At 43.1% G+C, this 27,366-nt stretch overlaps 1 protein-coding gene across 2 annotated transcripts in view; it reads left to right on the forward strand.

Annotated features, from left to right (window-relative positions):
• The window catches only part of PGLYRP2 (peptidoglycan recognition protein 2), a 49,533-nt gene that overhangs the window by 19,184 nt on the left and 2,983 nt on the right, over positions 1-27,366 (forward strand). Inside the window, exons 1-3 of one of the 2 annotated variants that reach the window (XM_063448375.1) lie at positions 8,389-8,405; positions 25,838-25,916; positions 26,101-27,030. In XM_063448375.1, the coding sequence (XP_063304445.1) occupies positions 25,850-25,916; positions 26,101-27,030 (997 nt within the window). In that variant the 5' untranslated portion in view covers positions 8,389-8,405; positions 25,838-25,849. Of the gene's footprint in view, positions 1-8,388; positions 8,406-25,837; positions 25,917-26,100; positions 27,031-27,366 lie in introns of those variants that run through there. The other variant, XM_063448374.1, reaches the window with a different exon arrangement.

Raw genomic sequence — 27,366 nt, forward strand, 5'->3', positions numbered from 1 at the left:
TATTCTTGGATACGTTAAGTCCGGGCCATTCTAAGGTCCGGTCAGATGTTATCCTTAGTCCTAGGTGTGATACTATTCTGCGTGCAGGATCAATTAGTAATTCTGACATTAAGACATTGCCATAGATCCTGCAAAATTGTGTCAGCACATAGCTCCTTGCGAGAGAAAGCTAGAAGAGAATCATCACCGTATGGATCAATTTGCCCAGGCTTTTAGCATGCTCCTTAATCGGATGGCTCATTTACAGCATGAGGCTTCTCCGACTAGGCCTCCACTGCATTCTGGGTCAATGGAAAGAGTAGGAGCATTTCCCATTTCATATACAAGATTCAATTGCATGGGTTCAACTTTTTCTTCATCTACTTTTGTCAGCATTGCCCGAATACAAAATAAAAAGGAATACATCCTCCGGTTAGTTCCGTCATTCCAGATTGCACTTCATCAAAACAAAAGTGTGTGGAATAAACTAAAAGTGTTGTGCATAAACAAAAGTTCACATTTCAATTGATCATGACTTTGATGCAAATTTATGAATTATTAATTTAAAATGCATGTTGGTGGTTATTATGGTGTCATTCATTGTAACCCCTTGTAAATACTTTAAATGCTCTTTCTGTCTTTGCATTTCCTGATGATCAGAATGACAGTAAAATGATGTTTTTTTTTAAGAAAAAAATATGAATTCTGCAAGACACGTTTGGTACATACTTTCAGCTCCGATGCCTTTAGTGACAATAAAACAGTAACTCGAATCTTTCATGTACATAGCAAAAACAGTTTTACTTGCATGTTATTAAACTTCCTCAGTGGGTCTGTTTTCCTCCACAAGTCACAGTCACGTGCTCGGCAATCAACATGCCCTCATTAATAGGGGCTGCCAATGCACAAGCTGCCACTTCAGCAGAAATCAGTGAGAATGCATGAAACTTTAATGCCTCAAGGGAACAGGTTGTGGGTTCTCCAGAGAAAGAGAGCATGGGAGCAGGAGGGAAACGGCAGTCAGGGCTGATTTTCCGTTGATCGCAGATTTTTTCACACACCATATTATTACCTGCAGCCTCCCCTTATTTCCCCACAGGGGCGTAGCAGACGTGATACGTCATCCCTCTTCCCCCCCCCCCCCCCAGTCTGCTTTCACTTTACCCAACACAATTGAGCAATATAAATGCCAGATTGCAAACATCAGAGAAATTGACAACTTTGAATATCTGGAAGCCGAAGGAATCACGTGGTATGAGATCTGGTCAACAAAGGAAGAACAGTTAGACAATGGACTTTTGGATTTGCTAAACCACACAGATTTATTTCCATTAGCCTGGCAAGCAATTCTCATTGCTCTCACATTACCAGTGACCATTTGTACATTGGAAGGGTGGTTCAACACTATGAGAAGGGTGAAAACCTGGTTGAGCTCGACAAAGGCAGTTGATCGCTTATCGGGTTTGTGCATGATGAGCACACAAAGAGCAAAAATTCATGAAAACAAACCACAGCTGATTGGAAAAGTAATTGATAACTTTGTACAAGATCACAGATGTTTGCAGTTCCTTTTTCCAGACCAATAACCAGTTAACAATAACTGTATAAAACTACTCATTGAAAAATGTGATTGTGAAAAATGAGCAAGAGGGTAGATGCTTACAGTTTCTAAACTACAACAGTTATTCAGTTTATAGCTTTATTTTCCAATTTAAATCAAAACAGTTGTTTATATATATATATATATATATATATATATAGAAGGCTTGGCCTGAAATTGTGGGAGGTACAATTTGCCCTATATAACGTTCTACAATCCAGCTACCTGTCAGTGACGAACCCGGAAGTGCTGCTTCGTTCTACTTCCGGTTCACGTAATCCAGACGGCGGCAAGCAAGATAGGGGCATCTGATCGAGATCGGGCCGGTAAACGGAAGCCTTACCTCTGTACAAGGCTGTTCCATGGGTAAAACAGTAAGTTACTACACGGGCGCATCCAACGCCATGAGTAACTTTAGGTAGGGAACCCCTTCGTCCCTCAGGCTCCCCGGCAACGTGCTAGGCTCAATGGGACCCCCCACGTACTCACAGGGGGCACGGCACATAAAGGGTGCATTCTTGCATTCATGTCGCATACCGGCTTCGTTTTCCGTTCAGACGCTGCAATACATTTCCTCCCTATACCTACGTGCGCTCCTTGTTCGAGGTTACTTCTTCCTAGTCGGGGCTGCTTTCGGTGAAACCAAAAGTTATCTCTGAGAACAATGTTTTGATTTATACAGGAATGTGAATGTAGAAATCAACCGTTTTATGGATAAATGTGTTTATAAATGCTGTGTGAATTATTTGCCTTGTTGGTATGTTCAAACACTGTAGACTGTGTGATAACTAAGGGTAACCAGATAAAGTTCAAATTGCAGAGCGTTGACAACTAGTCCAATCAGGGTTTAAGGTATACGGTAGTGCAGTGATATGTCTTATGGTGAATAGAATCATGTAGTCAACCATCTACACAATGATAGATAGATTTTGAAACTATTTTCTTTCATAGCTTTTCCCGGCGTATAGGCTGCTTTTTACTCAGTATGTGGGGCTAAATATCGCCACCTTGTGGCTATGGTCAATATATTGTGGTTTTATTCATTTATATCTTGTATAACTTTCATGGTACCTTTCAAATTGTACACTGTATCCTCTTTTCACTCGCACGCCAGTATTAGACACGTCACTATTAAAATCCTGTAGTTTAATCTATTAATTGTTATGTAACTTATATTAGGTCCAACGCTGTCTTATCTTTTGTTTCCCGCCTGCTCCATCTCGCAAGTGATGCGGTTTACTTCCGGTCACGTATTCCTGACGTCATTTTCCCATCTGCCGGCAATGCATTGTGTTTTCGTTTCAGAGTTAATACAGAGTGAGAAATTCACTACTCAAGTTACTGCCGGTGTCGGGTGCCTAGCGGCTCCACAAGGCTATATCCCCGAGTAAACCGTGAGTTGACAGTCGGGTGCTTCGAACACGCCATGGGTTCCATTAACTGGGGAATCCTTACGACTTTCCGGGGTCCCCAGCAACGGGTTACATGCATATTAGCCCCCCACGTACTCACAGGGTACGCGGCGTGTAAAGGTTCCTCTTTTATAATTGCCACCTACCGGCCTCGTTTAGCCGATTATACGTTTCTTTAGATTAACCCCTCTACTTACGTGCGGGCCATTTCATGGACATCTCCCTATTTCGTGCTGCTTTCGGCAAATGCATCCATAGCAATGCCCTTCGTCACTCTCTGTATACATTAAAAGTTAAGTTTCATGCTATTTATATGGTTCTGGGTAAATTTAGTCTTTTTATGGTTTGGCAATTATTTGCAACTGTATCCCCCTGATTTATCTAGTTATGGTAATAAAAGCATTACACACACGCTCTCCATGCTCTTATGTACATTTATACAGCAGCAGCTGTTTGCTTTTGTTATTATCTTGTAGTATATAATTATCAAAGATTCTTCATTTAGCCGTCAAGAAGGTTTTGTACTATTGTCATCTACTGTGTTTTTCTTAGTACAGTTATATGTATACGCCCTTTAATATATACTAATCTGCCTGGGGAGTATGACTAAACAGCCAGCAATCGTACGGCTACACCATTAGTTATACTCTGTCTTTTCGCACGTCTCCCTGTACTTATCGTCATTCACATCTTCGTCTAAACTTTCATTCAATGCTATCACACTCACGTTAATCGGTTGTTATGTACCACTGCAGATTCGTGTGGTCTGGCTTTCGGTTAACTGTCGTCAGCAGCAGTACCATTTGTGAATGTTTAGTTGTCAGTCTGCCTAAATTTCTATGCTTACTATTCCGATACATATGAGTCTTTCTTTAAAATCAGCCTTCCGGGGCGTGGCGAGGACACTGAAGGGAGCAGACGCATGCCGGACGAGCTCCAGCTATACAAGCAGCAAAGAAACCCTTACGGGCGACCTCTTACTCTCACACCGCTGAGGACCGAAACCTACAACACCCGAGATGGGCAAGAAAGCAAAAAAACTCAGAACCCTCGTGGGGGAAAACTCCAGAAGCATCTGCGACCTGCTGCAGCAACCGCGGCCTAGGCCCAAAATGGCGTCGCCAGCGGAATCAACCTGCCCCTCCTCCGAAGAGGAAACCCTTGATGCCCTAGACGACATCCCGAGGTCGGAGGGCCCCAAACTACCCTCTCCGCAGGAAGACCTGCAAGCCCCAGCAACCAAGGGTGATATACAAGCCCTTCTAAACAATATTAGAGCCTTCTTCAACGCAGACCTAGACATACTCAGAGAGGACATATCTATGGTCACGGCCAGAGTGCAAAAGGCAGAGGCGTCTGTCTCCACAATGGCCCAACATCAAACACGTGAAGCAGAACAGATCCTGCAACTCCAAACTGCACAACACGCCACCCAACTTCAAATAGAGGTGATGGAAGATACGAGGAGGCGTACAAACCTCAAAATTAGAGGCATAGCAGAGACCGTCAACGACCAAGAACTGCCACACTACATACGCCGCCTACTCGCAGCCCTATTGCAACACCGGGTGGCCAAAAACATACAATTAGATGGCTGCTATAGGCTGGCCACATCAGCCAGAGCCCCGGCTGGGGTACCTAGAGATGTGATGGTACGCTTCCTTATGCTCCGAGACAAGATGGCGGTTCAACGAGAGGCTAGGAACAATACGCCTTACCTCTTCGAAGAGATGCACCTCCACTTCCTGCAGGACTTGTGCCGCTCCACCCTTACATGGAGAAGGTCCCTCCAACGGGTCACGCAAGCCCTGAGAGCGGCCGGAATCACCTACAAATGGGGGCCCCTACGAACCCTGATAGCCACAAAAGACAGCCGCACCCACACTATCACCTCGGCGGACGACACAGCGGCATTCCTGCAAAAGCTAGGACTTACCCGGCCTGAGACAACCAATTTGGGACAGACAGACACCTGGGACGTTTCCACAATTGTTCCGTTTACCCCACGAGCTGGGACAGACACAGGCTAAAACCGCAGGGGACGCTCGGTGGTGAGAAAGACACAAACTAAGAACCGCACAGCAGTACTCTCTAGTTGCCCCTTGGGTTTTATTTTGGCATTGAACTCCTACGTTTAATAGTTTGTTCCCGACAGCATTAAGCTGACCTCTATGTTACCCTTTCCGATGGCACCCCTCCCCCCCCCCCCCCCCCCGTGCTCAGGGGTTATTGAGCGCCACTCTACAAAGTATAGAGCAGACACAATCACCACTTAGACACCAATCACCTCCACACACAGGTACTCCACAACCATCTCCAAATAGTAAATGTCTCTAGACACAAGTTTCAACAGCACAGATACCACTTTAATGTCCATCTTGCTGCATATTACCAACATGTATAATCCCCAAAAGCTCTTACGAGAAGTCACACAAGCAACTGTATTCCTTAAATGTGTTTACTTGTTCGGCTCTATAGGCCTACATACTACTTATAGATACGTATTTACTGTTCATACTGATGCATATTATTGAAATGTGTAATCTATACTAGCTCCTAAGTTAAGTATCATCAGCAACTGTACTTAGATGTTTTTACGTGTTCGGCTTTATAGGCCTACATACTACTTATAGATACGCCTTTACTGTTCATACCGATGCATATTATTGACATGTGTAATCTATACTAGCTCCTAAGCTAAGTATCATCAGCAACTGTACTTAAATGTTTTTACTAGTTCGGCTTTATAGGCCTACATACTACTTATTGATACGTCTCTACTGTTCATACCGATGCATATTGTTGACATGTGTAATCCATACTAGCTCCTAAGTTAAGTATCATCAGCAACCGTATTCCTTAAATGTTTTTACTAGTTCGGCTTTATAGGCCTACATACTACTTATAGATACCTCTATACTGTTCATATCTCTGCATATTATCAACATGCATATTCCTAACAAGCTCTTAAGTCCAGTAACTATATTTTTAAAGGTTTAACTAGCTCAGCTCTATCAGCATGCATACCCCTTTTAAATACCCCTATACTGCTCATAACGCAGCATATTACCAACAGGTATAATCCTTATAAGCTCTTACGCTCAGTAACACCAGCAACTATAATTTTCAAAAGCTTTACTAGCTCGGCTCTATCAGCATGCATACTCCCTATAGATACCTCTATACGGTTCATAACGCTGCATATTATCAACATGTATAAACCTTACAGGCTCTTACATTTCGTAACACCAGCAACAATATTTCTCAAAAGCTTTACTAGCTCAGCTCTATCAGCACGCATACTCCTTACAGACATGTCTGTATTGCTCATAAGGCGGCATATTATCAACATGTATATATCCCTCAATTGCTCTACAGGCACCGTCGGATCGACTTGCATTATCCTGTTAATGATTCCTTTAAAAAAAAAAAATTGGTGCAGCATTATATGATGTGTTAATGGAACTATACTTGAACTGTCATGATGTGATGTTTATAACATGTTGTTGCAAAATCTGAGGCTCTTTGCACCTCAAAAATAAAGAATGAAAAAAAAAAAAAAAAAATCAGCCTTCCATTGTATTTATGTCTAAATAAAAAACGAACAGCAATATCCTAATCAGGATGTTTTAGGGCGATTGGGGTCATACATTTACGGTGTATTATTTTCTTAAATCGTTGCTAAGGTGTTTTTGGTTTATGTAAGGATGTTAATAAGTTTATATTACGCCCACTTCTGTCTCCTGCATCTCATGTTCCTAATTACACTAGGCTGTATTCAAATTAGATGTCAATTTAAGTTAATTTATCTTCCCTCTGGTTAAACTTTATTAGAGGTCTCAGTTTATTTATTATACTACATTATGCGCTCAGTTATAGTCGGCTTCTTCTAAACGCCGTAATGATTAGGGTGCCAATTAAGCTTGCCGTATTCCCTTTTTTTAGCATTTGCCGGGCAGCCAGTCTATCGTTGGCCTTTATAGCGTGTTGTTATACATTTTCATGAACATTTCTGATTAAGCTCTAATGGGGTTACCCCAGCGCACATTACTAGTTACAGGGAGTACCGGCAGTTACATTCTTTCAACGTCTAGTGTCCGTCCACTTAAAGTCATATAGTTAACCATTTGTATGCTTCAGCAGCCGGTAATGGAGACACTCTCATACAATCTTTTTCGTTTATTTTATGCAAACTGTCGTTTATTTTAAAGTGAACATTCATCGTTATGTTTCTTGTGGTATCATATATCAAGTAGTACCACGCTGGTTTCCGCTCTGTCATAGCAGTAGTAGTTTATTCCGTTTAAACAGCGCTGATATAATCCTTCATTATGTTCTTTTCCTGTGCTTTTGTCCTTATACATACACAAATTTAACGTGTACAAGGACAGGGTCATTTATTTACTAAAGTATTTTTCCTTAATGCAATTGTGTGTTTTGAGTATATAAACATGTTAAACTATGGTTAATGTCATGCTCAGCTTCTGTCTGGGGCATTAATTGTTGCTAACTAAGCTACGCTATATATAATTAAGATGACAATTAATTATGTTTTATTTTCTCCTGTTATAAGATATTCCTTCCTTCTGGGTTAAAATGCAAATGCAGCAGGTAAAGAGTTCTAGTGATCAGGACAAGTCAATTCTTCTTAACATTAGTCTACATATACGGGTCATGTAGGTTCATTTTCAACTACAGTATACGTTGCTCAGGACAATCAGCAGGTGCGGTAACTAATAAAACCAGGTGGGATCAGAAGTAAGTTTAAACTCTCGCCAAATTAGGTATGGTCCCGTAGGCCTCTCCGCCTATTAGTCAAAGTGGTCCCGCAAGGCATACAATCAGCCCTTCCGTTCAGAGGTTCGTGCCCAATCGGCCCAACGCATAGTTATAGCCTTGCATCATATCATAGTTAGGGCCTCACCCGTCACGGCCAATCGATATTACATTCTGTTACGGTCACTGAGAGGCCAACACCCCGCCACCCACCTCAGTGGCACAAAGGCCCCACGAGCCAAATCATAGGTAGAGCCTCTCAAAGCCACTTGGCAAGTAGTCAGGGCGTCACCTGTCACCAACATAAGCTAGTTAATACAATTTCGCCTGTAGGCACTACGTTAGTAAGCTGGGTCACTGCAGGTCTATATGGTACTATACTGACCAAGCATCTGCTTCTCTTCCTTAGCATCTCTAATGCTTCTATACTAGGAGATGTTCTGTCAGTTACTAGCACCCCTCTCAGGACAGGCTCGGAGAGAATACAATACAAACACCGTTTGGGGAATTTTTCAAGTTTCACCCAACAGCAAACCCGCAACCCAGGGCATCTCCAAGCTTCCCAGAACTAATTATATAAGTTCTCTCTTACAGCTTAGTAGATTTCTCACTCAGGCCGGCCTGTCAACTAACACGAGGTAAGCCTACTCTAGAGCTTACAATTGGTTTAAAGATTTTGTTCGTGATTAGCACATAATAAATGTTTTCTGTTGAAACTGTTGTTGCATTCACATCTTTGGCCATATTTCCCTTAAATTAGCATACAACACTATCAAACTTAACAGGCATACAACACTACATGTTAACCAGCCATCCCAACAAAATTCCATTTTCAACGTCTTACAAAGTTAAAAGCATATTAAGAGGGTTCACAGATTATCAGCACACAATCCCATCAAAAGTCTTCCCATAGACAGTAAACTGTTTAAAAGTATCTACGATATTCTCGACACAACCCCCTTTTGAACACACCACAAACCTTATTATAAATCAGCAGCTTACTTGGCTTTCTACGGGTTTTGAGACCTAAAGACTTCTGGGATAGCAACCATTCTAAGCCTTGCCTCCAAAAGTAACACCTTCAAGACCACTATATCTTATCCATTTCCTATACCAAAACAAGCCAAACAGGTCCTCCGGTAGAAATTAAATAATTCCGATTCCGTGTTAGGTGTCAGTGCGCATGTGCAAAAACGTGGTCCGGTGCGTGATGACGTAATCATAGTGCGCCCAACAAACCCAGCGTGCTGACGTGATAATTGCGCGTCCCGAAAAAGAGTGCATCGTAACCATAGCAACACCCACACCTCCGTGAAAACTCTACAAGGAGAACACTCTATTGTTAAAAATAGAGTGATAGGACCAGATATCCGTTATACAAAGCGGACCAACAGGACAGGATAGTATTGAAACAGTAATACTAGATTAACATAGATAATGTATCTGATGGTTACCCCATATGCCATATGTAAAAATAAGAAAAAGTGTATGAAAAGAATATATCTAAAGATGTGAAGTGCCTATGCTAACTAAAAAAATAAAAATAAATATAAAAAAGGTTCCTAACACAAACGTGTAAATCCTAAAGGTAAAGAACTACCAGTGGTCATAAAAAAGAAACCAGTGAATGGTTATGAAAAACGTGATAAAATATAGTGAGGTGCAAACCTGGTGTATGCGTCTATCTAACCTGCCACCTAACCCTACAACAATGTCTAATCCAAATATATGCAATGCTCATCTGACATCTAATCTACATGTGGTGATACAACCCTGAAAAGAGGGAGTTCCATCCTATCAAAAATTTAAATAAACCTGTCCTATGGTAACAAATATATCAATAAACTAACATCAAAAGATTTTTATATAATTTTTTATTTATTTTTTTTACCTACAAAAAAGGTTTTTTAAAAGTCCTACTCTATCCCAAAAACATATGGACAGCAGACAACAACAGAAAAAGATTTTTCCTTAACAAAAAGAGGCTGTCCCTACATCCATATATGCAGGCCAAACATAGCAATTATAAATTATTACTAAACCATACGAATATACACATATATACAATTATCGGGTGTCTAGAAATGAGTTGAATGATATATACTCATTAAGACCTTTGGGTTGAATAGTGTCCAGTTGTTTGATCCAAAACGTTTCTCTCCGTAATAACAGTTGAGAGCGGTCTCCACCTCTGGGTAAGATCGGAATTCTGTCTATCGCAATGAATTTCAGTGTAGGCAACCTGTGATTAAATTGTAAGAAATGTTTCGCCACAGGTTTTTCTGTCTTCCCATCTCTAAATGCTGTTGTAATAGCCGATCTATGACCTCTGATCCTGTCTCTGAGGGTTAGGTCAGTCTTTCCAACATAAAATAAACCGCATGGACAAGAAATTAAATACACAACATGATCTGTTAGACATGATATATAATGGGAAATCTTGTATCGTTTTCCGGAATGTGGATGTACAAAGGATGTACCCGTTAGCATATGCATATGCATATGCCCACACGTCACACAGCCTGGGCAACAAAAACATCCCTTCCTCTCTGATATGTTGGGGACCAACTTCTCCCGTGGTAAATCTGTCTTCATCAACAAATCCTTCCGATTCCGAACAGCCTCCGTGGAGTGTCGCCATGATGGCTTCGTTTGTGCCTCGGGCCTGCCGCCACATGTCTCCTATGGTGAGTCCCGGGTTGATTTTCCCCGAATTTTTTTTCCGGTTTTGCGCCCCATGGTGTTGGGGTGTGTGTCGAGGGCTTTTGCCGTGGTTTGGTAGCAGGATGGCTGATTGTTTGCCCGTTTTCCTCGCTTGGGCCTCGGAGCTCTCGATCAGTGCGACCGCTCGCCTCGGTTGCTAAGCCCCGCCCCTTCCCAATGTTTCTTAATGCTCTTCGTGATATTGTCACTAGAGGAATGAAACTTCATAGGTAAAGTAATTTGGGTCTTCGCTGTGCGGACCGTACCTTTGTCAAAAACTTCAAATGCCCGGTCTAAAGCTTTCCTTAATGCATGTTTCTCATAGCCTCTTTCCAGAAAAGCTTGATTCATGCTTTCAATCTGTAGAATCTGTAAAAAAAAAAAAAAAATCTTAAAATATAAAAATCTTTTGATGTTAGTTTATTGATATATTTGTTACCATAGGACAGGTTTATTTAAATTTTTGATAGGATGGAACTCCCTCTTTTCAGGGTTGTATCACCACATGTAGATTAGATGTCAGATGAGCATTGCATATATTTGGATTAGACATTGTTGTAGGGTTAGGTGGCAGGTTAGATAGACGCATACACCAGGTTTGCACCTCACTATGTTTTATCACGTTTTTCATAACCATTCACTGGTTTCTTTTTTATGACCACTGGTAGTTCTTTACCTTTAGGATTTACACGCTTGTGTTAGGAACATTTTTTATATTTATTTTTATTTTTTTAGTTAGCATAGGCACTTCACATCTTTAGATATATTCTTTTCATACACTTTTTCTTATTTTTACATATGGCATATGGGGTAACCATCAGATACATTATCTATGTTAATCTAGTATTACTGTTTCAATACTATCCTGTCCTGTTGGTCCGCTTTGTATAACGGATATCTGGTCCTATCACTCTATTTTTAACAATTAAGTGTTCTCCTTGTAGAGTTTTCACGGAGGTGTGGGTGTTGCTATGGTTACGATGCACTTTCTCTTTTTCGGGACGCGCAATTATCACGTCAGCACGCTGGGTTTGTTGGGGTAAGTTACCTATTTATTAGCCCTGTATATATTGGTATTGTTGGACACTATTATTATCTTGATAAAGACCCTGAAGGGTCGAAACGTTGATGTGGAGGTGATTTATTGAAATATATTTTTTTGGAAATCCAAGTGAGTGCTTCTGTCTCCTTTTTCGTCTATTTATTGCTGGGAAGCACCCGGGTTAAGTTGCTGATTGTGAATATTGGAGGTTGAGTGCCAGAGGTTGGACATTTTTATATATATATATATATATATATATATATATATATATATATATATATATACACACTGCGTGCAGAATTATTAGGCAAATGAGTATTTTGACCACATCATCCTCTTTATGCATATTGTCTTACTCCAAGCTGTATAGGCTCGAAAGCCTACTACCAATTAAGCATATTAGGTGATGTGCATCTCTGTAATGAGAAGGGGTGTGGTCTAATGACATCAACACCCTATATCAGGTGTGCATAATTATTAGGCAACTTCCTTTCCTTTGGCAAAATGGGTCAAAAGAAGGACTTGACAGGCTCAGAAAAGTCAAAAATAGTGAGATATCTTGCAGAGGGATGCAGCACTCTTAAAATTGCAAAGCTTCTGAAGCGTGATCATCGAACAATCAAGCGTTTCATTCAAAATAGTCAACAGGGTCGCAAGAAGCGTGTGGAAACACCAAGGCGCAAAATAACTGCCCATGAACTGAGAAAAGTCAAGCGTGCAGCTGCCAAGATGCCACTTGACACCAGTTTGGCCATATTTCAGAGCTGCAACATCACTGGAGTGCCCAAAAGCACAAGGTGTGCAATACTCAGAGACATGGCCAAGGTAAGAAAGGCTGAAAGACGACCACCACTGAACAAGACACACAAGCTGAAACGTCAAGACTGGGCCAAGAAATATCTCAAGACTGATTTTTCTAAGGTTTTATGGACTGATGAAATGAGAGTGAGTCTTGATGGGCCAGATGGATGGGCCTGTGGCTGGATTGGTAAAGGGCAGAGAGCTCCAGTCCGACTCAGACGCCAGCAAGGTGGAGGTGGAGTACTGGTTTGGGCTGGTATCATGAAAGATGAGCTTGTGGGGCCTTTTCGGGTTGAGGATGGAGTCAAGCTTGATGTGGGATTATTAAAAATCTTTATTGTACTTGTATTGAATTATTGTACTAACTCCATTTTAACCTTATATTGTGACAATCCTCCATTTTGTCCTCCTGACCTGATTTCTTCAATCCTCCATTTTGTCCTCATGACTTAACTTGTTCATTTTAAAACTACCTTACGTGACTGAACTTCTCAACCCAATTAGTATAGTAGACAAAGACTGTATTTCCCGCAAGGACGAGCACCAGGAGGTGCTGGCTACTCCTTAAAACTTGTAAGATAGTATAGTTTGAAGGCCACGAGAACACAGTAGTAATGAAATGTTCTATTCATAAGAGACCTTGCACCTGGACATGAGGCCTGATATCATTGACCGTGTAAAATGACGCTCAAGACCCCCCTTATCCCCACCCGTGTCCAGAATAATCCCACCTCTGGTGGGTGGGCACGGGACTAACCTCTTAATTTTTTGAACCAATAAGTAAGACACTAACCCCGACACTTGACAATTAATCCAATTGATGATGTTTATTTGCTGATATTCTAATAATCAATGATGACGCAAAATGCCTCTTAAAAGGGCCTGCGCGCCCGCTTTTTCTGCTCTTGCCAATAAACTTTCTCGAAGTTATTTTAACCTGAACCTTGTGTGTCAGACTTAATTACTTCAGCGTATATACGCAATTCAATTTTATTAATTTGGACAGGAACAGATAGACATTTAAACATTTTGGTTTACTTTTAAAAAGTACCATAACAACTTGGCGCCCAACGTGGGGCACCGGGCTATGTCCGGCCGGTGAGCCGTCCTAAGGAAGACAAGGGTGGACGGAGGAATCCAGGGGGAAGGAAAGGAGATTGATCACCTCCAGGTACACGGTAGAGACTTCTGCAGAGCCACCGGTATGTTCCGGCCCCTTTGATTGACCCGTCCACGTGTCTGTGACTGCTTCCCGGGAGGACATCAAAGACAGGTAATATCTTGCCCGGTGTCTCGTTACTCACTTGTTTACCTGCATTTTGGTCTATCTGTTGCCTGGGTGTGTTTGAATTGTTTGCCTGTTTCCCCATTTTGAGATAAAGGGGGGGTGGACCTGCAGGGGATTTGCCTGGGGTTCTGTCTTGCTTGTTTTCCCCTTTTTGGGATAAAGGGGGGTGGACCTGAGGGGACTTGCCTGGGTCTTCAGTTTGTCTGTTTATCTGTTTGTATTTTACCCCTTTTGGGATAAAGGGGGGTGGACCTGTGGATGCGTTCCTGGGGGTCTTCTGTTACCTGTTTTACTCCTTTTAGGAACCACGGTGCTGTGGTTGTAGGGAAAAAGGGGGGTTGACCTGTGGATGCGTTCCTGGGGGTCTTCTTTGCCTGTTTACCTCTTTTAGGAGCCTCGTGGCTGTGGCTGTAAGGAAAAAGAGGATTGTTGGAACTGTGGATTTTGTGTAGACTCATAATTTCCTGTGATCCTTCTTGTGACACTTTGAGAGCCCAGCTAGCCTCATTGTGCACGTGGTAACCCACAGCTTCGAGTACTGGGGCTAGTGGAATTCCAAGTTTGGTAACCACTGCCCCGAGTGTTGAGGCTGGGGGGATTCCAGTTTTGGTAAACCTCAGCTTCGGCTGGGGGGATTCCAGTTTTGGTAAACCTCAGCTTCGGCTGGGGGGATTCCAGTTTTCTTTTGGTAACCACAACCCTGAGCGCTGGGGCCGGTGGAATTCCAGTTTTCTGTTTATTTGTGGTAGGGGACTTAGTCTTGTGGCAGGGGACTCTGTTTCCTGGGGGGATTCAAGTAGGCATTGCTTGTTTTCCGCATCACGTGGTAGTGAGACTTATAAGTGGGTTTTATAGGGGCACTACGGGAGTGAGGATAGAGGTGGCCACATTCTTGTGGGCTACTGTGCAGAGGGAGGTTGACGGAACTCGGACCGGTGTCAGTTGTTTTCCGTGGCCGCTGGTAGTGAGACTAATGAAAGTCGTTCTCCGAGCGGAGACACTACGGGGTTGAGGGAGGTGACTTTGGAGTAAGCACACGAGTAAAGGAAAGGGATTACTGTTGATTTCATTTGAACTGTGATGCATGCACTGTATTTCAATTGTATTGTTGTCTTGTTTGTTTAATTAGGAGTCTCATGCACTCCTGTGTCTGTCTCTAAGGATTTTCCTTGCCTTTCATCTTTTCTACACTTCCTATATTATTATACTATCCACTCCTATTTCTCTTAAAAGAGAAGTGATTGGTCACACACTTCTCACCTCGCTCCAATCCGTGTCTACCACCCCGGGTAGGCGGATTCAGTGACTAGTCTACGTTTTGGGAAGACGCACCAGAGAAAGTCCCACGGTTCTCAGGTGGCAGTCGAGCATTGTAGACGTTCTTGTTCAGTTTTCCTTCTCTCTCCCTATATCTAGGACGCTGGTATAGGGGGAAAGGGATTATGGGGCAGGATTTGAGCAAGCCCAGTAAGGGCTGGTTAGCATGTGATTTAGTTGAGGACAGAGAGGGCGAGGAGATGGTTAAAGGTGTTGAAAAGATTGCAAAAGTATGGAAAATCGCTGTACCAACAGGTGGAAGATTGCAACCAGAAAGTTGGCGTAGGTTACTGACAGAAAAGAAAGGCAAGCTTACAGATAATGGTTTATTAAAGACTGCTGAAGCATGGTACAGAGTAGCGAAGGCTATTCAGCTAGAAGGTTGGGTTGAAAAGAGATAAATCACAAAGGTGTGAAATTGTTTGTGTATCATAATAACTGTGTTGCTGGGGTTTACCCTCAGCCAGCGCCCCAAAATGGCGCCCAGGGGATATCTATCCCCAAGGTTCAGTCAGCCGTAGGTGATAGCCAGCTGACTATGTTCCCCACTCCCAATCCTCCTAACACCCATCCCGTCACCTCCCCTGTCTGCCCGGTCCTGAATTCTGATGGATCTTTCTTTTCCCCTTCCCCGTCTCTAACATTCCCATCATCCTCATCCATCCCTACGCTACCTGCTGTACCTTCCCCTAACATTTCATCTGCCATTCCTTCCCTACACTCTCTCTCCGTTAATGATCCCCTCCCCTCTTCATCCGCCCAGCTAATCACCTCTTCCACCCTTGCCCCGGCTCCTCCCTCTACACCCACCCCTACCAATCCCTCTCCGTCCCCTCCCATCTCCACCCCAGTTCAATACCCCACCTCCTTCCCCTCCCCAGCCTGGCCCTACCCCTTCCCATATCCCATGGCCCTGCCCTATCCCGGATATCCACTACCCCTTCCCCAAGCCACTCCCCAGGTTCCGGTCATGCCCAGTCCGGCACAGTCTGCCCCGGATGTGCCCACATCCAACATGGCCGCCACTTCTTCCCTTAACCCTAATGCAGTACCTTTTCCGGCCACCAATATGGCGGCCCCCAGTACAGCCCTGATGCCGGTAATTCCCGGTGACTATCTATCCCCAGGTTATGACTCGCTAGCCACCCCCGCATCTGGGACCCCCGCTCATCCTCCGGTCCTGTCACCTTACTCGGGCCCTGCACGTAAGAGAGCTCAGATCATAGAATTAGATGAGGGAGAAGAGGATAGGTTATCCCAGGACTCGTTGGAGGCTGCAGGAGCCGCTGCAGGAGCCTCAACTCATCGTTCTATCGATGACCCCTTCGGACACAAGGGTCGGGGAGAACGGACCCCTCCTAAATATGTTGCTTTTAACCCCACTCAAGCTAGTGCATTAATGAAATCGCTCCCTGACCCAGAAAAACAGCCTATGCCTTTTTACCGAGGGATAGTTCAAATTCAAAAGACTTATTCCGCCGCATGGCGTGATTTACTGAGCATTTGTGCTATTAAAGCAGGGGATGCATATTGGCCGAGCATGGCCCGTCACCTCAGTACAGATCTGCTTTCCAGTGATGTTGATTACCCCTCCGGGGTAACCTTTTGCACCCAATTAAGAGAATGGGCTAAGGACAAACTTGCAGATCAGGCTGCTGGCCTTACTGATGTTATTCAAGATAAAGGAGAATCAGTGGAAAGGTTTCATGCAAGACTGTATCAAATGTTTACAGATTTGGGATTTGATCTTACTGACAAAATTCACTCACAAATGCTGTCAGGTGCGTTTGTCCAAGGTGTTAAAGACTCTATACGCAAGGGAATCATTGCTGCACGCCCTGAATATAAGGTTGTTCCCCTGGATACCCTGCTTTTAGTTGCTAGAGGTTTGGAATCTGTTCAGACCCCGAGAAGACCCACTTCAGCTCCTCTCATGGTATCCCGCTCCACTCCAGTCCCAAGAGGTACCAGACCGGAGGAGGGGGGACATTGCTTTAATTGTGGAGCAAAGGGGCACTTTAGAAGTGACTGTCCAGAACCAAGAAAGGAGCAAAGGGAACCCAGAAAGCCACCCAAGCCTGCCCCGGCTCCCAAAGCCGCCAAACAGGTTCCAATAGTTGAGGAACCCGATGACTAGGAGATTGGCAAGCCTGTGTCCGTAACCCCTGTCATGGCAGTGTCTACAGGGGATAAGGGGGGGCCACTTGCCACAGTGACTTTACCCATTGAAGGCCACCCTACCACATTTCTAGTTGACACAGGTGCAGCCCGTAGTGTTCTGCGAGAACAAGACCTGCCAGACCCATCCTTCCTGTCCAATATTGATGTCTCTTGTGTTGGAGTGGATGGCCAGCCAAGGCATAGCCCCTTAACAACTCCACTACGAGTTGGCTCTAGCCTGCTTGCTCGCTTTGTGGTATCCTCCACATGCCCAATTAACCTGCTAGGTGCTGATGTTCTCTCACGCCTGCAAGCATCCATCACCTTCACCCCAGACGGGCAGGTAGAAATGTTTACACCTCTATCTGTATCGGACACCTCAGCCCTGTGCTCCTTGCCTCTGATGCTGCATTTAGAAAAGCCCCGTGAGAACGCAGCAGAACTAAGGTCCAATTTCCCAGAGGACTTAAAAACACAGGTGCCCGCCAAGTTATGGTCCTCAGGCCCAGAGGACATAGGTCACCTAAATGTTCCCCCTGTGGTGGTAAAGCTTATTCCAGGAGCTAAGTTACCAAGAAAGCCACAATATCCATTAAAACCAGCACAGTCTGCTGCCATTTCTATCCACATCAAGGCACTCTTAGAGAAGGGTGCCCTGGTAAAATGTAAATCTGAATGCAACACCCCATTATTTCCTGTGAAAAAGAAAACTCCGAAAGGTGAGCCAGAGAAGTACAGGATGGTCCAGGATCTCCGTGCTGTCAATGAAGCTACCGTCCTGGACACCCCTCTTGTACCAAATCCCCATACTCTGCTCTCTGGAGTCCCACCATCTGCAAAATTCTTCACAGTCATTGACCTGGCCAATGCCTTTTTCAGTGTCCCACTGGACCCATCCTGTCAATACCTGTTTGCTTTCACTCATGAGATGCAACAGTATACCTGGACTGTCATGCCCCAAGGGGCACAAAATTCTCCAAGTCAATTTGCAAAGGCCATGGGTACCATCCTTGACCCATGGCAAGCTGAGCACCCAGAAGTTGTCTTGCTTCAGTATGTGGATGATCTACTGCTCTGTGGAGATGATATACCCACTACTGAAAGGTGTTCAATTAGTCTTCTTTCCTATTTGGCAGAACAGGGATGCAAAGCTTCGCTCATCAAGCTGCAATTCTGCCAATCTTCAGTGATTTTCCTTGGACATTGCCTATCCCAAGGCACCAGACACCTTACTCGGGATCGGGTAAGAGCTGTACAAGACATTCCACCTCCAAGGACTTCAAAGTCTCTTCATGCCTTCCTAGGCCTCATTTCCTACTGCAGAGCATGGATCCCAGAAGCCTCCCTGCTTATGCAACCTCTCTATGATGCACTTAAGTCTGACCCATTCTGTCTGACCAATGAAGCTCTGGACAATTTCAATGCTCTCAAACGTGCCATTGCTTCTGCTCCTGCCTTAGGCCTACCTGACTACACCAAACCCTTCAAATTATTTGTTTCTGAAAGACAAGGCCACGCAACAGGAGTTCTCACCCAAACTAATGACTTAAGAGGCCGCCAGAGGCCTATTGGATATTTCTCATGTCAACTGGACATTGTGGCCAGAGGGACTCCCTCCTGTCTCAGGGCTGTTTTTGCTGCAAGAGAGCTCATAGAAAGAACCTCAGACCTAGTCCTTGGCCACCCTCTGGTTGTTTTGGCCCCTCATGACATTTCTGCCATCATCAACCAAGTCCAACTCAAGCACGTGTCTCCAGCCAGACACCTACGCCTGCAGTGTCATCTTCTTTTGCCTGACAACATTTCCATCCAGAGATGTCAAGTGCTCAATCCATCCACTCTTCTTCCACTCCCTGAGGGGGGTATCTATTATGGATTTATCACGGATGAAACCTACATTTACCTGCTCTGTGGATGTATCAAGAAAGTCATGCATCCACATTTGTCATTTTATGAAGATGAGACACCTCTCTGTGAAGGCCCGGATTACGCCTTCTGTACCATGTGGTACAAACCAAACATTTCTCCCGAACCTTGCTATGAAGATGAGCTTTACCACTGGACTGATGTGAAGCTCACTGCTCAAGACTTCTATTGCGATTCTGAAGGCAATAGCATGGTCTTGGTCCAGCTACCTCAACAACTTAACTACCTTTACCGCCATTGGGATACCGCTATCCCACATATTCCTGTTACCAAATTGAAGACAAGGTCATGGAATGATCTTGGGCCCATGGCGAAGCTATGGGCCACCATGGATGAAGAACAGTTACAGGAAAATGGTATCGTCAAATACCCAACAACTGACCTTCTGGAAGCATGGCCACGCCACTTCCTAGAAAAAGAATTTCAAGATCTGGTCATAGTGAATGATTATGACCCTGAAACACCTCATGACTGTTTTGAACAGATGAAAATGGAGACAGTGCACCTACCAACTGTGCATGAGAATCCGTTACCAGATCCAGATTTTACCCTGTTTGTGGACGGCTCAAGATATGCTGATGAAGAAGGAAGATATCATACAGGATATGCCGTAACCACAACAGATGAAGTTATCAAATCATCATCCTTACCGCCAGCAATGTCTGCGCAAGAAGCTGAATTACAGGCTCTGACTTCAGCATGCAAAATTTCCGAAGGAAAACGTGCCAACATCTATACAGATTCAAGATATGCTCTGGGCGTGGCACATGACTTCGGCCTAATTTGGAAGACAAGAGGATTTCTTACCACCGCCGGTACACCAGTCAAGCATAGTACTGCAATCAAGGAGCTAATGGATGCCCTCCTACTCCCTAAAGAAGTGGCCGTTTTGAAGGTAAAGGCCCATGGGAAATTGGATACAGATGAAGCAAAGGGCAACCATTTGGCTGATCAGGCTGCTAAGCTAGCAGCCAGGGATCTGCAGGAAGTGGATGAAGAAGTGTCCGGACAAGAAGAAGAAGAAGTCCCTATTTTTACTCTGCAAACTCTTCCTACTGATTTGCGAATTTTACGAGAACAGCAAGCTGCAGTCACTCCTGAAGAAATCCAGAAATGGAAAAAGAAAGGAGCTGTCCAAAAGGACGGAGTATATTACAACAACTTCAAATTTTGTCTTCCCAAAAATTTATATCCAGCAGTTGTCCAATGGGCACATGGGCCTGCACACCTGTCAAAGGAATTGATGGACGCCCTCATACAGAAGTATTATGAAGCACCCGGAATCACAACATTGATCAGCAGCTTCTGTAAGGCCTGTGTCATTTGTGCAAAATGCAATCCAGGAAGACCAGTCAAGGTGCCTGCAAAACACCTGGCAAAGCCCATGTACCCCTTCCAGCGAATTCAAATTGACCACATCCAAATGCCCAAGAGTGGGCCCCATGAATATGCACCAGTCATAGTGGACATGTTCTCAGGATGGCCAGAGGCCTACCCAGTGGCCAATATCACTGCAAAAACAACCGCAAGACGCCTACTTACCGAGATAGTATGTAGGTTCGGACTTCCAGAAGTCATTGAAAGTGACCAAGGCCCAGCCTTTACAGCAACAGTGACTAAAGAAATTTGGACTGCTCTAGGGGTGACTCTAGCCTTCCACACCCCTTACCACCCACAAAGTAGTGGTAAAGTGGAGCGCATGAATGGCACTCTAAAAACCAGAATGTTAAAAATGTCACAAGAAACAAAGATGCCCTGGCCAGAAAGCCTGCCAATAGCGTTATTTAGTGTTAGGCACACACCTAGGGGGAAGCATTCACTGTCCCCATATGAGGTTCTATTTGGGACAGCACCCAGACTAGGTTGTTATTATCCGCAGCAGTTGCAGCTCCAATCAGATGTTTTAATAGACTATGTAACTGAACTTGCAAGTGTTTTAAACAAAATACATGCCCAAGTTTTCTCTTCAATTCCAGATCCCGAATTGGATACAGGTACTTCATCCCTTGCTTTAAACTCATTGGGCACCCCCCTAGGCACTCCAATGGCATCAATATACACATGAGGATCAAAACTTCCTTTCACTGGGGCGTCACGCTTAACCTTAGTGTGTTTGGACCCATGGGTGGCGAGGTGTGTGTCAGAGATGATATGTATAGGCATAATAGCTTTAGCCAGAGTACACTCCCCCCACCACTGCTTGTCCATCCTGGATCTTAGCTGTAAATCCCCACACAACCAGTAAATATCCCCTAATGACCTGGTGTGAAACTGCAACAAGTCCATAGAGACATTTCTGTAGGTAGCACAATACCCATAACCTGCTTCCCGGAGATTGGGTCCTGGTCAAGAAGTTTGTGCGGAAAAATACCCTGGAACCAAGATTTGACGGTCCATTCCAAGTTCTCCTGATTACTGCAACCTCCGTCAAACTGGCCGGTAGGCCAAATTGGATCCACGCTTCCCACTGCAAGAAATCTCCTGCCCCAGAGGAAGCGAATACCGCACAAACATGTATCTCTGGTACACCTTCTCCCTAATTAGCCTTATAAAGGCCCAGCAAGTAGCCATTACCAAAGATATTGGTGGGTACACCTTCTGGTATAACTCATCGTGTACCCAGGTGGCTACTTATACCTTTGACTATTGTGATATTGTAGAATGCCCATTTCCCACACCACAAATCCAGAGCATCTATAGAGATATCTATCATTCGAAAGACCCATATGTTTGTGTAGTTGACAAACAATGGGGGCACAATTGTGACCATTGGGGGGCGGCGGGATGGAATGCCGGGCCTGCCTGGGGTTACAAACCAAAAAGTGCCGTATCCAAAGTAGATGATCATGGTAGATCCCTTCTCCAGAGAATGACTTTGAGAAAGCCTGGAGGGAGTACACCAATGAAACTAATCCTTAACATTGAGCATCCAAGCCCAACAGATGCGGACCAGTATGTGATGGGAATGTATTGGAAAAAGGGTTCCTACCGTAAATTAGGGCACTTCTACCTCAAAGATATGTGCAACTCTTCTGAGTGGCAAGGGGCCACCCATATGGTCCCTAACCCATTAAAACCTCATATCCAGACCTTTCAAGACATGATGGCCATTGCTAACCCCACCTTTGAAGATACCATGGCCGCTGAAACAGGTTTTAATGATGTAAATCTATGGTTAGAATGGATGAAATATAATGCTAATAAGCATAATAGGACTGCATGTTATGTGTGTGGCGGTGCCCGGCCTCACCTGGGTACTGTGCCTTTAATCCTACCAGTAGATATAGAAGAATGTGTTTTAAGCCTTTTCGCCTATCACTATAATTTTAACAGGTCCATATGTATTGCATGGACAAAAGAGTATCCTCTCCTAACCCAGGATGTCAAACCCCCAGATGGTATTACCGTGTATAAAGGTAATTACACTTGTTATGCTAATTATGATGGAATGGGTAAATTCTTGGGTAACTTCTCTAAGGGGTATTGTGCTACCTACAGAAATGTCTCTATGGACTTGTTGCAGTTTCACACCAGGTCATTAGGGGATATTTACTGGTTGTGTGGGGATTTACAGCTAAGATCCAGGATGGACAAGCAGTGGTGGGGGGAGTGTACTCTGGCTAAAGCTATTATGCCTATACATATCATCTCTGACACACACCTCGCCACCCATGGGTCCAAACACACTAAGGTTAAGCGTGACGCCCCAGTGAAAGGAAGTTTTGATCCTCATGTGTATATTGATGCCATTGGAGTGCCTAGGGGGGTGCCCAATGAGTTTAAAGCAAGGGATGAAGTTGCTGCAGGATTCGAATCAATTTTTACCATAGTTACCGCAAACAAGAATTTAAATTGGATAAATTACATTTATTATAATCAACAACGTTTTGTTAATTACACCAGAGACGCCCTCCAGGGGTTGGCCGAACAGCTGCAGGCCACATCCCAAATGGCTTTCCAGAATAGAATGGCCCTAGATATGATCTTAGCCGAAAAAGGAGGGGTTTGTAAAATTTTGCCCGACACCATGACATGTTGTACCTATATCCCAGAAAACACAGGCCCTAATGGTAAAGTTACATTAGCCATAGAGAAATTAAATGACCTGTCTGAAGAGTTAAAAAGGAATTCTGGGATAAAAGATCCCTGGGAAAGATGGTTTGGTTGGATGACAGGATGGCAAAAGGCTTTAATGCAGATTGGTATGGCTATACTAATTTTCCTTTTTATTTTTGCTCTTCTCTTTTGTTGTATCCTCCCATGTCTGAGAAAATCCCTCATGAAGACTGTTGACCAAGCGGCACCCACTTTCACCCATCTCGAAGTTGATGACCAAGATTTCCAAGACGTCAACTCACCCTGTCTGCCGCTGCAAACAATCCCTTTTGTTGATAAAGTGCAGAAATTCTAGGAAGGGACTAACTTAGGGACAGCATCTGTCAGTGAATGGTAAAGGCCCCGTGTGGAGAAGTGGTGGGTTAGCTGCCATGGGACACCCATGGGTGTGAAGTGTTCGAGAGCCATACTGACGGATGAGTTAGCCTATTAGGGTCAGCTCTAGGGACAGACTTGCACTTTGCATTAACACCTAGCTAGCGGCCACGGGGTTTCTGTGCCTTTGGGTTAACACGTCTTCTGATACTAACAAATAAAGTTTTATCTCTTAGAATCTAACATTTCATAGGGGGGACTGATGTGGGATTATTAAAAATCTTTATTGTACTTGTATTGAATTATTGTACTAACTCCATTTTAACCTTATATTGTGACAATCCTCCATTTTGTCCTCCTAACCTGACTTCTTCAATCCTCCATTTTGTCCTCATGACTTAACTTGTTCATTTTAAAACTACCTTACGTGACTGAACTTCTCAACCCAATTAGTATAGTAGACAAAGACTGTATTTCCCGCAAGGACGAGCACCAGGAGGTGCTGGCTACTCCTTAAAACTTGTAAGATAGTATAGTTTGAAGGCCACGAGAACACAGTAGTAATGAAATGTTCTATTCATAAGAGACCTTGCACCTGGACATGAGGCCTGATATCATTGACCGTGTAAAATGACGCTCAAGACCCCCCTTATCCCCACCCGTGTCCAGAATAATCCCACCTCTGGTGGGTGGGCACGGGACTAACCTCTTCATTTTTTGAACCAATAAGTAAGACACTAACCCCGACACTTGACAATTAATCCAATTGATGATGTTTATTTGCTGATATTCTAATAATCAATGATGACGCAAAATGCCTCTTAAAAGGGCCTGCGCGCCCGCTTTTTCTGCTCTTGCCAATAAACTTTCTCGAAGTTATTTTAACCTGAACCTTGTGTGTCAGACTTAATTACTTCAGCGTATATACGCAATTCAATTTTATTAATTTGGACAGGAACAGATAGACATTTAAACATTTTGGTTTACTTTTAAAAAGTACCATAACAAGCTCAACTGCCAGTCCTACTGCCAGTTTCTGGAAGACACCTTCTTCAAGCAGTGGTACAGGAAGAAGTCTGCATCCTTCAAGAAAAACATGATTTTCATGCAGGACAATGCTCCATCACACGCGTCCAAGTACTCCACAGCGTGGCTGGCAAGAAAGGGTATAAAAGAAGAAAATCTAATGACATGGCCTCCTTGTTCACCTGATCTGAACCCCATTGAGAACCTGTGGTCCATCATCAAATGTGAGATTTACAAGGAGGGAAAACAGTACACCTCTCTGAACAGTGTCTGGGAGGCTGTGGTTGCTTCTGCACGCAATGTTGATGGTGAACAGATCAAAACACTGACAGAATCCATGGATGGCAGGCTTTTGAGTGTCCTTGCAAAGAAAGGTGGCTATATTGGTCACTGATTTGTTTTTGTTTTGTTTTTGAATGTCAGAAATGTATATTTGTGAATGTTGAGATGTTATATTGGTTTCACTGGTAAAAATAAATAATTTAAATGGGTATATATTTGTTTTTTGTTAAGTTGCCTAATAATTATGCACAGTAATAGTCACCTGCACACACAGATATCCCCCTAAAATAGCTATAACTAAAAACAAACTAAAAACTACTTCCAAAAATATTCAGCTTTGATATTAATGAGTTTTTTGGGTTCATTGAGAACATGGTTGTTGTTCAATAATAAAATTAATCCTCAAAAATACAACTTGCCTAATAATTCTGCACTCCCTGTATATATATATATACATATATGTTAATATATTTAATGTTATTTATATTAATATATTTTCAGTTAATACATTTCAAAATAAATACGTTTGTCATTTATTTTAATTGTCATTTGTTTGTGCACATTAACATCAAATGCAGATCCTATTTTTTTTTTTTATAGTTCAGCTATAGTGCCTTGATTATGGGTGTATAACTAATGTGGTGCATCAGTTCAGACAATGGATACTTGATTCTTCCATTAAGCTTTTACCTCAGGTTTCTCAACCCTTTGCATGCCTGTGCTTTATGTGATATTGACTTATTGACTATGTCCCTCCCCTTTTTAAAATTGTCACAAAGTCACCACTCCCTGGAAAAATTTATGTGAACGCCCATGGCCCACGATCCATATTTTCATTTGTTAACGTAGATCTTAACTGGTTAAACTGGTTTGTGTCTTGTCTGGCATAAGGAAGTTTTTAAATATTAATATGATTTATAAGATTTATTTTTTCTTTTGATGGGGTAGGGTGAAATTTTCTCTTAACACAAAGACCCATACTAAAAGAATGACAAACAGACAAAAGGGAAATAGACATGCATTAAAACACTCTTTCTCAGAAGATAGAGAAAGAACGTTAATTTATTAACTGTAATCTATCTCTTTGATTTAAGGATAACTTAAAGATGGATGCCTGGTGTCTCACCTTTTTTGTTGTGTTCTCGGTATGTGTTTCTGCAGACAACACTAACAGTAAGTAACAATGGAGGGTTGGATGCTTTGTGAATTGCCAAAGGGCAACATTGTATGTTTTTATTTCCTTATTCTTTACCCTTTTTAATAGTTAGCATTTTATTCTTCATCTACTTACTTTTGCTTTCATTATATTTACAAATTATATTTACCCATCAATTCTTTTTTTTCTCTTTTTTACTAGCCACAGTGGTAATGAATATGGAGACATTCATCACTCTGGTACAAGACATTGAGTCTAGTTTACCAGACTCATCTGCTCGCGTAGTGGCCAAACAACTGCTTCATGCAGCCAAATCTCCAGACTACACAGGTCATCTTTCCAAGACACAGGTCAACAGAGGCCAGATCCTGCTCTCTCACGAAATCATGCGGTCAAATGAAACAGGATGCCAAGAGAAAGGAGTAGTATTAGCTCCAGATGGTAGTACAGTGGCACCAAGTGCACTGCTTAGGGCAGTGATATGGGGTTGGAAACAAGATTCAGACTGTAAACAAGTGCAGTCTGAAAATAAAGAATTAGTGTTGGAAAGAAACAATTCAGAGCACGAGCTCAAGAATTACATTGGTCACATGAATGCAGAATATTCATGTGACCATTGGTCATCTTCTAATGACCAGCAGGGATTTAGCATTGATTCTCTTGATGATGTCCTCCCCATCACTTTGGCTACTTCATTGGGGTTCGCTTTTCTAGCTCATGGAATGACTCTTGACACACCGCTAACAACTACTGATGGGTGCTGGGACTCCATCTCTGCTCCCAGGTTCTTCCAACTGCAAAATGCCCCGTCCCACGGTGATTTGACACTGGCTTTTATAAATGGTGCTATGGATGGTACTATACTAGGCAAAAGGCTTAGAGATGAGCCCAAGGATCTACGTTTGAGCACACTTCTTCAGGATTATTATGGAGGAAAGCCTTCCAGGAGCCCCTTTAGAAGGCAAGAATTCAACAAAATACTCGAAGGAGAAGATTTAGAAGTGGCAATACTGAGAGGATTTCATTGTTATAGGAATTCAAAATTAGGCTGTGGCCTGCACAATATCACAGAAGATCATTTGAATTCTGTTATTGCTGTTGCAGTGAGGGAGTTCAAACATAATTTTCTAGGTAAATATTACTAAATATATAAGGTTTATGTATAAAGAGTAATTCTGGGGCAAATATCTAAAAGTGGAGCAGTCACTATGGAAACCAATGGAATATTTCTGCTGCTTGCTACACTTTTAAAACGTTGCCTCAGAATTGCTCTTTATACACAACCCTCAAAGTTTGATCATCTCTCAACCCCAAGTAACAAATTAACACTGTATAGAAGTATGTGGATCTTTCTTCTTGTCATTGCATTTAGTTGAGTTCTAGGAAGTGACTTGACCTGTATTTTCTGACATTGAGTTAATCTAAAATCTCCACTCATTGCCCATGGTAGCTTCCAACATTTTTCTA

This window comes from Pelobates fuscus, chromosome 3 (assembly GCF_036172605.1).
Source record: "Pelobates fuscus isolate aPelFus1 chromosome 3, aPelFus1.pri, whole genome shotgun sequence".
Classification (NCBI taxonomy): Eukaryota; Metazoa; Chordata; class Amphibia; order Anura; family Pelobatidae; genus Pelobates; species Pelobates fuscus.